Source organism: Triturus cristatus, chromosome 2_1 (assembly GCF_964204655.1).
Source record: "Triturus cristatus chromosome 2_1, aTriCri1.1, whole genome shotgun sequence".
NCBI lineage: Eukaryota > Metazoa > Chordata > Amphibia > Caudata > Salamandridae > Triturus > Triturus cristatus.
In genome coordinates, this window is record NC_140581.1 from 602,086,783 (window position 1) to 602,101,092 (window position 14,310).

A 14,310-nucleotide genomic window follows, 5' to 3' on the forward strand; every position below is an offset into this window, starting at 1 on the left:
CTGTCGGCGTCCCCCTCTGCAGCACCCTGCCCTGCCCCGCCCCGCACCACCCCACCGCGCTTACCTGAGCCGGCCGCCGAATAAACTGTTTATTTAAGGTCCACTCCACCGTGAAATTCAGTTTTGATCCAAACTGAGAAGAGAAAGTCAACACCTCACATTCGAAAAACATTTGAAAACATATCTGCCCAAGCACCCCTGAGGGAGCTACTGTTCTGCATGTAGGAGAGGGACTCTGTTTTTTAAACTTATTTTTATTGCCATTTTCACATTTCATACATTGTACATCATTCATATTCTTCAAGTGGTCGTGTCCGATCATACATCCTGTAAGGATACTTAACAACTGTATTGATTGATTATTCAAACCAATAAAAGCCAACTCGAGGCATGGCAGTACCTTCAGCCGAGTTTCAACATCTTCCATCTCCCTCTTCTCCATCAGCTTGTAGATCGGAATCAGCTCATTCAAACCTTGAAACACAGGCATGATTTTGGATTCATGTTTCAAGTAGAGTGTTAGCTCCAGTGCTTTGTCAATCGGCAGACTGCCAACACTGGTGGGACAAAAGGGTTCATATCATTCAGGCAACGTGAAAGAAAGTGATTTCACCATGATTCATTGACAAATGTTGCTTTTTTACATTCAATAAGACTTCTTTTACTAAATGGGACTGTTTACATTTAAAAATGTGGTTTAGAACAGAAAACTATAGTGTTAATATATTGTACAAAGATGTAATGCCCATGGGTCGCCTCTAATAACTGTAGACATGATGGGTTAGGGTGGATTCCATATAAGTGAAAGTGGAGGTAGGGAAGTACTGATAGCAACTTCTGCTGTACAATACTAACGAAAAGCTACCGCCACAGCAGCAGTAGAGCAGATACTTTCTTAGGTGTATTCCTGTCCGGTTAATCCAGTGAATCGACTCCTTAAAGGACAACCGTACTGCATGGTTCTCAATGCCAAAACAAACAAACCACACACACATTTCACAATGCCATATCACGATCTGACAACGAGCAGGTTGCAAGTTATGTGAATGAGTTTGACACAAACAGCATGATGACATTATCGTCACTCGTGCATATGCAGCGCATAAAACATGCTGTTCCTGTCCCTCGATTCACTTTCATCTATGTCAAGATGCAACTAGGACCACTTAAGAGACCAATCAACGGAAACAAGATGCTGTGAAGGAAAATAAAAAAGGCCAGTCCATAAACAATAAGGTCAATTTGAGCATTAACATTTTAATTCAATAAACTGGATGCAAACTATAGTAAATACTCATAGTGAAATAGTCGGACAACTTTAGAAGCATACTGTTGTGGAAAAAATGGCTGCATTACAGTCATGTGTCTTGGGTCCATCCTTCATCCACATGTTAATGCCTTTTGGATCAGGTGACTTGAGAGCAGTCACAAACAACATTTTATTATAGTATTACCTAGAGCTTAAATAGTAAGAGTAGTAAAAAGGCTTTGTAAGACATTCTTATTGCACAAATGCTGCAAGTCATAAGGGTAGAAAATAGTGTGCATTTTTGAAGTCTACGTAAGAAACGTAAAAAAATATGTGTTTGTACCTGTGCACCTTCACCGGACTGGGTATGCCACCATATGTCAGTTGGAACCACTGATAATTTGCCCAATGCTCTGAGTTTTCGACAGTATAATATGCACTTGACTAAAGTACTGCCTTTCTCGTGTATCCATATTTTCAATTAAGCTGAGCTGGTCAGCTGGGTTCGAAGAATGTTTCAGTTAATGAATCAATTCTGGTTTATGCCACCTAAATAGTGGGGTGTCACAAAATGATATTATTCTTCTTGCCCTTTTCAAGACATTATGACCATGTAACAGTAAATTTTAGCTAGCCTCGCAAGACATCATTTGGCCTACAGAAAATGTGCCTGTGCCTGAGCACTGGCGTGTGAGTGATGTCCAGAGGAAATAATATATACCCATGATAATCCAGTCCGCGAGAAGGGCTTACTGGCTTCTGCTACAAGACAGGATATATCTACTGGCAGTGTAAAACTTGGGTGTCTATTAGGATAGCGGGCGGAATGGAGTTCGCCCGCCACCCTAGTAGCCACCATGGCAGTTGCATCCTGTATATTTAACATAGTGGCGGGCGGTGCTGTATTCAGCAACCGCCACAATGTTAACAGGGCATGTTGTGCATTTGCATGCACAATGTGACAGGCACCGCGTGGGGCCTGCCACCTTGTGCATGCAAATGTCGGGGGGTACCATGGGTACCTCCCAAGTGCACCCACCCCCCCATCCCCCTGGGGGCCCGCAACGAGCCCCCAAAGGCATTCTCCGCATGCCTTTCCATGGCAGAGTCTCCGCCATGGAAAGGCATGAGACCGCCATCATCGTAATATGAATGGCACCATATTGCAGGTCTTTTCCGGCCAATAGGCAATCGGGCGGAAAACTGGTGGACGGTCTTTCCGTCCGCCTGGGTCTCCACCGCCATTGTAGTATGGCGGGGGGAATGTTAGGCGGGCGGACGGAAATGGCGGGCGGATCGCCACCACCATACGGGCGGTGGCTGTCCGCCCGCCATCCTAATAGACCCCATAGTGTGATATGAAGAGCCTGCAAGACTGGAAGAATACATTTTCTAATAAAATACTATTAAAATATACAGATATATTAATACACTGATTGCTGGATGCTGACAGACTTTGGGGCCCAAACATATTAGCTACACACATTTCCAGAAAGATTGAAATTCCAAAATCTTGATGTCTGCAAGCTGCATTTTGGGGACTTTCCTGTTATGGTTGTTAAGTCCACCCAAACAAATGGGGTACAGTTTTCAACAGGAGAAGTGTGAGGACATTGTATAGTATTAAACTTCTATCCATTTAAAGAAGACACAAACGAAGATCCTGAAACTCTTTCAAATTTTAGACTCATCTCCCTTCAACCGGCCATCTCTAAGCTACTAGACACAATGGTTAACACACAACCTGCATCCATCACAATCGGGCTTTAGAACACAGCATAGCACGAAACTGCCCTGTTGCCAATTACAGAGTTTGATGAGATGAACCTTGACTCTGGTCATAATGTCACCTTGATTTCGTTAGTTCTCTTGCAGCGTTTGATACTGTCTCACATGAAATTCTGCCTCAGCGCCTTGAATAAATTGGAGTGGGTGGGGCGGCTTTAATGTGCTTCAAATCCTTTTCAGATCACAGAGAACTAGCTGTGGATGAAGCGCTTTTATTCAGAGGTGAAGACATTAAAGTGTGGTGTACCACATGGTTCAGCACAAAGCCCTACCCTCTTTAATATTTGCATGTCTCTTCTTGCTCTTTTCATTGAATCATTTGGCATCAGAAATGTTTCATATGCGGATGACACCCAGTTGTTGCTTACCTACGATGGTGACTCTCCCCCAAACAAGGACATTTTCCCAGCATTCATGGATGCGGTGATGACATGGCTTACAGTCAACTGCTTTCAATGTAACCCGGACAAGACGTAAATCTTGCTTTTTGGTTCCAATCCACTTCCAGGTTGGAGAGGTGCTTGGCCGAGCAGGTGTTCGCTGCCTTCCCTTACCCCACTCTCACCCCCATGGTTGTGGCGATGAACCTGGGGGTACTCTTTGATGATCATCTTTCTTTTAAACCCCAGATTTCCTCAATAGTGAAAGCTTGCGTCTGGATACTAACAATGTTAAGCAAGTTCTTAGATTTTCTTCCTTGGTAACCATGGAAATCAGTGGTTCTGGCGTTGATTCTATCCAGGCTGGATTATTCTAATGTTCTCCATCTGGGAGTTTCAGAATACCTAATACATCAATTCCAAATAGTGCAGAACACTGCAATCTGCCTTCTGTTTAAATGGTCTAAACGTGCTCTGGTGTCTCAATATCGAAATCAGTTCCATTGGTTGCCAGTGAAGAGAAGGATTACTTTTAAAGCTTTAACAATTGCTCACTGTGATTTCTATATGGCGGGACCCACAAAATTGATTGATAGAATGCAAGAATACTGCCCCTCTAGGGTCTTGCCTTAGCAGAGTGCTCGGCTGTTGGTAGTTCCTGCATTAAGAGAAAGAGATTGAGTAGATCCGACAGTTCTGTATTGGCAGCTATATACTGGCATGAGCTCTCATCCCAATTCCGATCATTCTTAGACAAGATCACTTTCCATAAAGAGATAAAAACCCATCTGTTCAGCCTATAACTTGGGGTCTTACTCCCTTTTTCTGCCTTAGCGCCAGGACACTCTCGAGCAGCTGTGTACTTTAAAAGTGCTTTCATTCATTTTTTTCTTCCAAATGAAATGTAGTGTACAAGAAAGAAAATATTTTGCAAAACACCCTCTGAAACGCATTAGGTTACAGGTAGCCCTAAATCGCAGTTAATTCTGTGAATAACCACTATTCCTAAACACAGAAGCACAGGCAGTTTAAGTGCATAGCTTTCCTTCGTATTTATTTTTTGTACTTTAGATTTTACCAATTTGAACTGATGCATGGTTGTTACACGATAAAAATATTATGAAGCTGCTTCTCCGTTGAGGACTGGGTATCAAATGATTTTTGACAACCAACAAGCACTATATATACTTGTGATTGAAAGCGTTTGGTGAACATAACTGTAAATTACCTTTGTTGTTCGGTCATCAAGCAACAAAATTACAGATGAAAACACTTATTTCTTTTTTTTATACCTTGATTAGTTTTTGATTTTAACAATTTGTTTCTTTTGGAAAATGATGAGCAACATACCCAAATTATCACTTGTTGAATTAATCTTTCTGTCTACATTTCACACATATAGTGCTGTCTGCGTTCAACCAATGGATTTACACTAATTTTCCTCAACAATTTGCAAGTATGTAAAAATGGCAAAAATAGGAACTACTACTACTTAGAAACCTGCAAAAACTGTGCTTTTTGTTTTTTAAACACTGCCGGTTCCTGAAAGTGGGGAAGAGAGGTGACCCTTTGTTGATTACATTTTTAATCAAAAACACTTTCCTTAATGCAGGGCACATTTAAGAAAAAAAGAAAAGAAAAAAACCAAACCCAAATTGCTATTAAATATTTGCCTATTTTCTCGATCCCTCTAGGTTAATCCACAAACCCTCTGGACCTTTAGAATCACGAGCATGTGGGAAAAAGGGTGCAAATGTGGCCCGGACATTACACACTACCTGCCCCAAATAAAAACATTTCACTCAGTTTCAGTTCTTGTTTATGACATGCCAGGATTGATTACGGAGGACGTTTATGATTTTAAGAAATGTGAGTTATAGGCACGACATCACGCACTAGGGTTATCATCCGTAGTGCGCAATTAGGTATTTTGTTTAGAATTATGGGCCTGTTCACTCCTACAGAGGACTGCAATTGCATGTTTAAAGTTCTTAGCTTCTTTGACAAGTTCTGTGTGTCAGGATTTGCAAGCTTTGAGCATTAGTTCCATGAGGATGAGGCTTCATGGAAGTCGGGAAGGCAATAAACAAGCATTTGCAATGCAATAGGTCTCGCACTTACGCAAGTTTCAGCTATTGACATTGTAAATAACAATGCTTTTTATTTATGTTTTCGTTAAGAAAACATAAATAAAAGGCATTGTCATTTACAATGCCAATAGCGTAAACTCACGTAAATGTGAGACCTATTGCATTGCAAATGCTTGTTTTTAAGGCACCTCGACCTCTGGATTTAACCAATCGGACAGGAGATCTTTTTAAACAAAGCAAGGTTTTAGCTTTGGTTAACTGTCGGTTATGTGTTTCTGTTAGAACAAATGTTGCAACCTACATTTTCAATAAAGACTGATTACAAAAGACTCACACTAACCCGCTCTTGGAGTCATGGGGTGTGTGCGGTCACTTTGACTACAACTAAGATTGAGGAAATGATGCTACTGCACTAAGCGAAAACATGGTTATAGTTTAGCTGTAATTACAATTCTTGCTTCCTTCCATGATGTCAGAAATCCCAAAATACAAACTATCTCATTCCAAAGGCTGGGTCTATCAGATTTTGCCACGCAGCCGTGGAACGAAAACACCCACCTGGGTTGGTATCACACACCCAATTAAAAGGAAGTGATACCTGCACATCATAAAAGATGAAAAATTAAATAAAGAGAGGGCTGTACAGTGCACTATTCATTCGGAACATTATACTACACGCCGCATTTCAAAGTCATATATTGGCGTCAGAAACGTTTGAAATGCTTGCTCAGAGGCACTTTCAAACGAAAATAAGCTTTATGATGAAAATTGGCGCGCACGCCAACGCAGACGTGCACGCCGAAGCACCGTCAAATTTGAGATGAGGTTTTTTTTTTGCAGTTGTTATATAGCGCAAATGCCCCCCAAAGTTATTGTAGCACTTTCAATAGGCACCAGTTACATTATACAAGGACACGCCGACAGATTTTTAAAGCCTGGGAAGATGAAGTGATTTGGCCAGAATCCCAGGATGTTGAGCTGACGCCAAGACTCAACAAGCTGTCTCCGCATGCACATCTCCTGTCCGAGCGAGCAGGAAGTGCCGTCACATTTGAGATGCGTTTTTTTTTGCAGTTGTTATATAGTGCAAATGCGCCCCGAAGTTATTGTAGCACTTTCAATAGGCACCAGTTACATTATACAAGGACACGCCAACAGATTTTTAAAGCCTGGGAAGATTAAAGTGACTTGGCCAGAATCCCAGGATGTTGAGCCGACGCCGAGACTCAATAAGCGGTCTTTGCGTGCATATCTTCTGTCTGAGCGAGCAGGAGACAGGGAGGGACAGGAGATGTGCACGCATACACATGACCCGTACGCATGCACATCTACTGTCCCCCTATGGTCGAGAAACCGACAACAATAGGTCTTGCCAAGGCGAGCAACGCATACGCTGCGTCGCTAGGCGAGACCTAAAAATGGCTCAGGAGAGAGAACATGAGCGTGCTTGCAGTCAGACTCTGTGGTCATCCTGGAGACAGCAAGCCACCCAAGCCTCTCCTGCGTCGTGTAGTCTTTATCCTTCACTTCGACTGTCCTTCTGAGCTGCTGGATACTGACTGCACTTTATTCTTGTGCAGGTGTCTCCAACCAGTGGATTGCGAGCTACCAATAGCTCCAACACACCTTCAGAGAGTAGCTTGCAGCCTTGAAGTCATTTATAAACAAGCACAGGGTCACCTTTTTTCTTTTAACCCCTTCGCTGCGGCGGAAATTCCACCGCAGCGCTGGGGGTTGCAGGGGGGGGGCAGCGCGGTGGCGCGGTGCTCATAACGGAGCCACTCCGTCATGAGCCACGGTTGGGCTGTGCTCATGACGGAGTGGTTCCGTCATGACTCCGCCCACGGCGCTAATCGCCCGCACAGGCGGGGAATTAGCGCCGCGTGGGCGGCGCGGCCGCCAACGGCCGCAGCATGACGGAACCACTCCGTCATGAGCACACGGCAACCGTGGCTCATGACGGCGTGGTTCCGTCATGAGCACGGAACGAGTTAAAGTTAAGGGAAGGCTGTGTTTATTTTACATTATTATCATCAAAATGCAGATAGCGGGCCTGATAATGAGCACTGATGGAGTAGGATTTCGACCCATGGTGATGCAGAGAGGTGAACAATTAAAGAACTAAGGTAGTTAACTCTTAAATAAAAGTCACTGGCAACTCAAAATTGGAGGTGAAAACAAAATGAAGTTTCTCTAATGCTTTCATATCAGAGAAAATTAAAATGAAGTCACCTTAATGATTAAGTTAACTGTTTTTTTTTCTCAAAGTGTTGCATTTACAAACAACAGGCCTCTCGCTCCAAGTGGCCAGTAGAACACTGCCATATTTTTAAACTGAAAAATACATTCACTTTTTAAATGGGAGAAGTTTAAAGTGTTGAAAAATGTCCCATATTATGAACGTTTTTGCACTATAAATTTCTCCCATGAAAGAAAATGGTTGTATGCTGGTGTTATACATGTAAGGGTGCCACATATTGCAAAATGTATGTCCTGTGCCACAAATACATAAGACACAGGCTCTCAGTCACCCATACACATATATCCCCTTCATTTTCACACAATTACATACATCCCCAAATGCCACGCTCTCACTGACACAAATGGCAGCCCTGTCATAGTGCCCAAACCATAGTATCTGGCTCTATGGACATTAGGCTTTAGAAAGCTGTGCGTGGGGGTGTCAGGTTTGTGCTAGTTTTTTAGCCTTCAGTAGCTCAGTGGAAGAAATTTGCTGGACTTCCGGTGGAAGAGAGTTCCAAATCTTTGGGGCAGCACCTGAGAAGGCCCTGTGACTCGTTTTTGAGCCAGATAAATGGGAGTCTTGAGATGTATGGCTTTGTGGGTTATGCAGGCTATCTTTAACTGTATTCTTGCTTAAAATGGCAGCCAGTTTAGGGATTTGAGGGCTGGGGAGATGTGCTTGTTTCTTTTTGTACCCGTGATCAGTCTAGCTGCGGCATTAATGGAGGCTCTTAGAGGGGCCAAGTTATATTTGGGAAGTCCACAGAGCGTGAAACTACCATAGTCTAGCCTAGTCAGTACCAGAGCTTGTACCGCCATCTTGAAGTCCTCTTGTGGAAGGAATGGTTTGAGGTTCCTTAGTATGTTCATCTGATTTTTAGCACCCATTGAGGTTAAATAACCACAGCCATTGGATGGAGATTAAATAACCAGAGGACAATTGTTAAATAACCAGAGCTGGAGGACGTACAAGAAAAGCCATGGGGGCAGTGATCTGTGACCGAGATCAGTGGCATTATTGTCTTTTCACTATCAATGGTAGGTGGCTGACAGGCCCTGTCTGGGGCTTGAACCTTTCAACCGCATGCGATAGGCTGATTTGTGACTGTGGAGCCAGAAGTGGTGAGAGACAGAGGAGGGGAGAGCGGGGGGAGGTGGGCCATTTGCCATGCCCCTGTGTTCAATGTCATGGTTTAACTACCTGTGCAGTTCCCTGCTGCCGCGTCTCTCGTTTTTGTGAATGGTGTCCCCTCGACATGTCTACTTCAGAACAGCTGCCTGGGTGGGTAATGGCCGCCTTGAGAAGAGTCCCTGCCGAATCAACAGGAGCAGTGGTACTAGTGCACAGTGAGCAGCACAAAACACTTCACAGCTAAATAGAGACCAATTCAATTCTAACAAAATCGGAGAATGATAACTATTGCATCTCTTGGCAAGCAGGTGCAACCGGTAGCCAGAGACAACACCATCTATAATAAGTCCAAACTTAAAAAAATAAAATAAATGCATGTGCACTTTGAGTCTCAAAAAACGTTTGGAACTTTAGTAGAGACGTCTTTGTTTTGCAGTAATTTGTTTGCCCCATTTCTGTTTTATTATGATATACACCGCAAAAGCCATAGCTAACATTTTTCATTATAGCTTTTTGTAGCTACCAACCCCAGCACAAGTTGTTGCGAGTCTGCCTCCAGGTCGCCTCTGGATGGTTCGTCGGGCTCCAGCCCGGCTGCCACACTCTGCTGCTCGCCCTATGAAAACGGGCTGTTGGCCGGCGCCAGGATGGAGCTCAGCAGCACCCTGGGCAGGTTCAGTGCCCGGTACACGGCAGCCACCAGCCAAGGATATGCCAACTACCTGCCCTATGGCTCTGAGGCACCCATGCTGTACACGGCGCTGGTGAGTACTGCGTGAGTCTTACTCCCGGAGTGCACTTCTTCAGGCCATGTGCGGGCTGAAAAGGGCGGGTGATGTGAACACACACACACCGGGCAATGGAAGGTTAGCTTACGCAGGTAGCGGAACTTGTTTCAGCGTCAGACAGGAAGTGGCATATTTATGCAGTTGTAATGTTTCTTTACAAGTATTTTTAGACTTGTATCTATTTGTACGTGCAGGCCCCCCGAGTAGTGCTGAAAACTAGCGGTTTAGTAAAAAGGTACTTTGGGCAACAAATAACCCACAAGAACACACTTTGTAGCACTAAATGAAAAGTTTCTCTGTCCCGACTACGCACACTGTAAGAAGTGAGCTCGAGCTGTGTGGGGCTGCGTCAAAGCGCTGCTTTTTCTGGAAGTCTTGTCCGTGCGAATCTTAACTGCCCGCAGCTTCTCTTGCAGACCCCTCAGTATGAGGTGAAAGAAGGCACCAGCTTCCTGCACCCGGGCATTGGCCGGTCTGCTCCCTACTACTCTTACAACCACACCCTCGGCTGCTACCAGTATGAGAGATGAGTCCTCCCGGCACCCTTTGACCCTTCTGCTTCCACAGTGCAAGGGCGAGTACAGCAGCTGACACTTACTGTCCACGACTGTCGAATGTTGTTTGTTCCTCCGAGGTGGCCTGAGGTCTGGTAATGTTCCTCTGAATGCAATTAACATGGGTGGAGCTGATCCAGTGCGAAGGTCAAGGCATGGATACATTAGCATGGAGCATGTAGTGGCACCGGCCCCAGTAGTTTAACGGGGGCGTGATGATCAAATTGTAGCTTATTTTAGGAATCAGTAAGGGCGGTGTGGGATGTTGGGGTGTTGTTGTCGCCAGTCGTGGCCGGCAAGACGGGAAGGTAATTAAAATAAAAACCGTACCTTCCTCCGAATCACGTGCCTCCCGCCTCAGCTTCTGCAGCTCCTGGCCGCGTTTTACCTGGACAGACTCCCTCCCTTCCCCTAAGCCAATCACAACACTGCAATGGCAGCATTGTGATTGGTGCGGTGCAGCGGACAGTGCCCCAGCCGGGTGCCTGTTGGGAGGCCATTTTCTCTATGTAGAAAATGTAGAGTGTACATGACTGCTTTGGTCGGCCCTGGGGCTGACCAAACAGTCCGTACCCACAACATTGGGCAAGTCACTCCCCCCCCCCCCCCCCCTCGAACAGGACCGTCCACCCGCAACCAGGCATTTCTGCTGTCTCGCAGTGCGAGAAGGAGAAACATAAAATGGTAGCTTTACCATTTTATGCTTCTGCTTCTCGTACTGTGAGAAAGCAGTAGGGCGACGCCTCAATGAAGGAGCCCCCACTGGTTGAAAGTTCAAACCATTTTTCAAAATTTACCTCACTCCTACTCACTCATTCTCCTCCCCACCACTCACTCTAACTCACATTTTCTCACGTACTCATTCTCACTCATATTCACTCTAACTTACTGTTACTCACACACAAACATAGCTATTCTCTCATTACAAACACACTTACACACACTGACACTCTGACAGTGATTCTTGGCCAACAGCACCTGCTGCACATTTCATAGCTACACGTCTGACTCACTTTTACTCACTCTCACAATCTCCTATCACCCACTCCTGTAATGCACTCACACTCCTTTGTACTTATTTTCACTTATTCATACCAACTGAAACTCGATTCTCACTCTTTCACTCTAATTGGCACTCACTAACACACTGGCACACACACTTTCACTCAATCACATTCACAGCCCTGCCAAGTTTCCCAGGTCCATGCGTGATGTGCTGCTCTAGTCCAGGTTTCTTCTTTGAGTTCTGTGACTTGTACTTTTGCTTTTTATATTGTAAAACAGAACTACAAGTGCTAGCATTCAAAGAAAAAACACCTGGACTGGAGCAGCACATCATGCATGGACCTTGGAAACTTGGCATCTGTGCATTCAATTTCAATCACTCACAACCACATACATGAACAGAGAAACAACATTTCTTTTTTAAAACACCTGGCTTTCTTTGCAGCAGAGCAGGGATTTGGTGCTGGACATCGGAACAAGCAAGCCATGATTCCAAATGAGGATCCAGCCACAGCAGCAAGGACATGTTTGAAAAGAAAAATACCCATTTCAAATCCACTCCTAGCTTTTGTTAGGACTGGAAGCACATCCCTATAAGAGGCTGGGGATACTTACTCTGCTGCTCTCTTGTGGCTTCTCACTGACCTTGGGTTTGCACTGATATGTGAAGTGACAGCCTCTGGACACCAGGATTATTTAGGGTATATTTTTTGGGGGGGCATGGGCTTGTGATCTACCCAGCCCTGTGCCCCAATCGTCTTTCAGCTCCCACCCCTCATAGGGGGTGGGTGGGGGGTGTTCACCCCTCACCTGCTCTGCCCAGGGGGGCTGATCTACCACCAGACACCAGGGAGTGTAGCTGCACAGCATTTTTTGGAATAGAAGGAGATGCCCAGGGCATGGGCCTGTGATACATCCCACCCCCCATATATCTTCCTTCCCCCCACCAGGGGTGGATGGGAGTGTTTACCCCCAATCTGCCCCACCCCTGGGTGGAGGGGGCATAAGCCCACTACACAGGGATTTTAGTTTTTCGGGATGGGCAGCACTCCTGGGTATAGACCTTTGTCCTTCCCCCACCCCTTAACACTTTCTGCTCGCCCAAGAAGGTTGATGGGGCTTTTAACACCCCTTTGCCTCCTTTTGAGCAGGCAGAAATCCCACTAGACACCAGGAAGTTTTTGATATGGGGGGGGGGTTCAAGCAGTTTTGTCTGGGCGTGGGCCTGTGCTCCCCTACGACCACGCTCTATTAGTCTTCCTGTTCCCCCCCCCACCCCTGAGGCATGAATGGGGTGCTCATCCCCAATGTAACCCCCCAGAAAGCCCCCTAGGCACCAGGGTTTGTAGTTGTAAAGCATTTTGTGGGGGGTGGAGGGGGCAGAGGAGCAAATCGCCCCCCGGGCATGGGCTTACACATCTCTACCCTGGGCCTCATAAGTCTGTCTGCCACACTAAGGGGCAGATGAGGGTGTTCATCCCTAATCAGTCCCCTCACCAGGAGGTGGGGGCAGAAACCCCAATTGACACCAGGGATTTTTGATTGTACCCACCCACCCCAGCATGCATCAGAGCTCCCCTGCCCTGGGAACAATTAGACTTTCTGCCGTCCACGGGGGACAGAAAGCCCACTAGACACAAGCGTTTATTAAGGGTATCGTATTTGTTTTGCTGGGGCACCCGGGCATGGGTCTGTGCTGCCCTCCATCCGAGCCCCATTAGTCTTTCTGCTCCTTAGGGGGTGAATAGGTGTGCTCACCCTCAATCTGCAACCACCCCCCAGGGGGTGGGAAAAAGCCCATCAGACACCAGAGAATATTTTTAGTATTTCATTTGGTCATGGTTTGGCCCCAGTGGCATGGGCCTGTGCTCCTGCTCGAAAGCCCCAACATCCTTTCTGCCCTCCAGGAGGGGCACAGAGCCCCATTCCCATGATGAGTAAGAAGAAATGCGGATTCTTTTTGACTTACTTTGGAAATATGGAGCAGCAGAGTATGAGTAAATCAGAATTTCCTCCTACTTGCCATGGTCAATGGTTGCAATTTCAGAACCCTGCTCTGCCACCCAGGGAAACAACTTAACCCAGCCATTTAGAAAACGAGACATCTAGGAATATCCAGGGGTGTGTGCCTTGTACGGATCTAACAAGGTTTCCTTAGTCACATTGACCCGCAAACCCAGAACTTTGCCTAAAAAGATGCTTTCTCCTCACATTTCACTGAAGGTAAGTTTCACAAACAGTGGGAAACCACAAATTCCCATCACCCAGCATTACCCCACTTGTCCCAATAAAAATGGTACCCCACGTGTGTGGCTGAACCTAACACTCTCAACACAAAAGGCCTCAAAATGTAACATGATGGAATTGGCAATGGGGTTGCTGTGGTATTTGGGTCCAGGCTGGATGGCACCCAGGGAAAACGACTAAACCCAGACATTTCTGAAAACTTGAAAAACTGGGGGAGTCCAGGGTGGTGTAACTCATGTGGGTCCCACAAAGATTTCTTCCCACAATGCTCTGCAATGCAAACCTCAAGCTTTGCCTTAAATCATGAGTTTTCCTTGCCGTTCTGTGATATATATACTTCAGGAATCTGAAGGGATTCGCCAAATTCATCCCACCAACGTTCCCCCACTAGTTCCGATAAAGATTATACTACACTTGTGTGGCTAGGTCTAGTACCCATTACAGGAACGGATCAAACTAGGGTCAATAGGAGTCCCTGCCTGTGGAGGGAGGTTCGAGAGTGCACATGTAGGCAAAATCTGAGGTTTTCAGGGCATTGTGGGTAAGAAACAAATGTGGGATCCACACAAGGCACACCACCCTGGCTTCTCCCAGGCGTCTAGTTTTCAGAAATGTCTGGCTATTGTAGGTTTTCTTAGGTGGCTGCTGAACCCAGGCCCAAATATCACAGCTAAATCATTGCCAAATCAAGGCATATTTTTACAAGAAATGTTTCTGTTTCCACATTGCGATTTGGGCTCTTGATTGTGCTGGTGCTAGGCACACCCACACAAGTGAGGAATCATTTGTATCAGAAGACTTGGAGGAATGCTGAGAAGTAATACATTTTTTAG

At 45.6% G+C, this 14,310-nt stretch overlaps 1 protein-coding gene across 3 annotated transcripts in view; it reads right to left on the reverse strand.

Moving 5' to 3' along the window:
• The window catches only part of LOC146865673 (endoplasmic reticulum aminopeptidase 1-like), a 529,832-nt gene that overhangs the window by 165,690 nt on the left and 349,832 nt on the right, over positions 1-14,310 (reverse strand). For all 3 annotated transcript variants that reach the window (XM_085632533.1, XM_085632531.1, XM_085632532.1), the window contains one exon: positions 401-557. In XM_085632533.1, the coding sequence (XP_085488659.1) occupies positions 401-557 (157 nt within the window). The remainder of the gene's footprint in view (positions 1-400; positions 558-14,310) is intronic.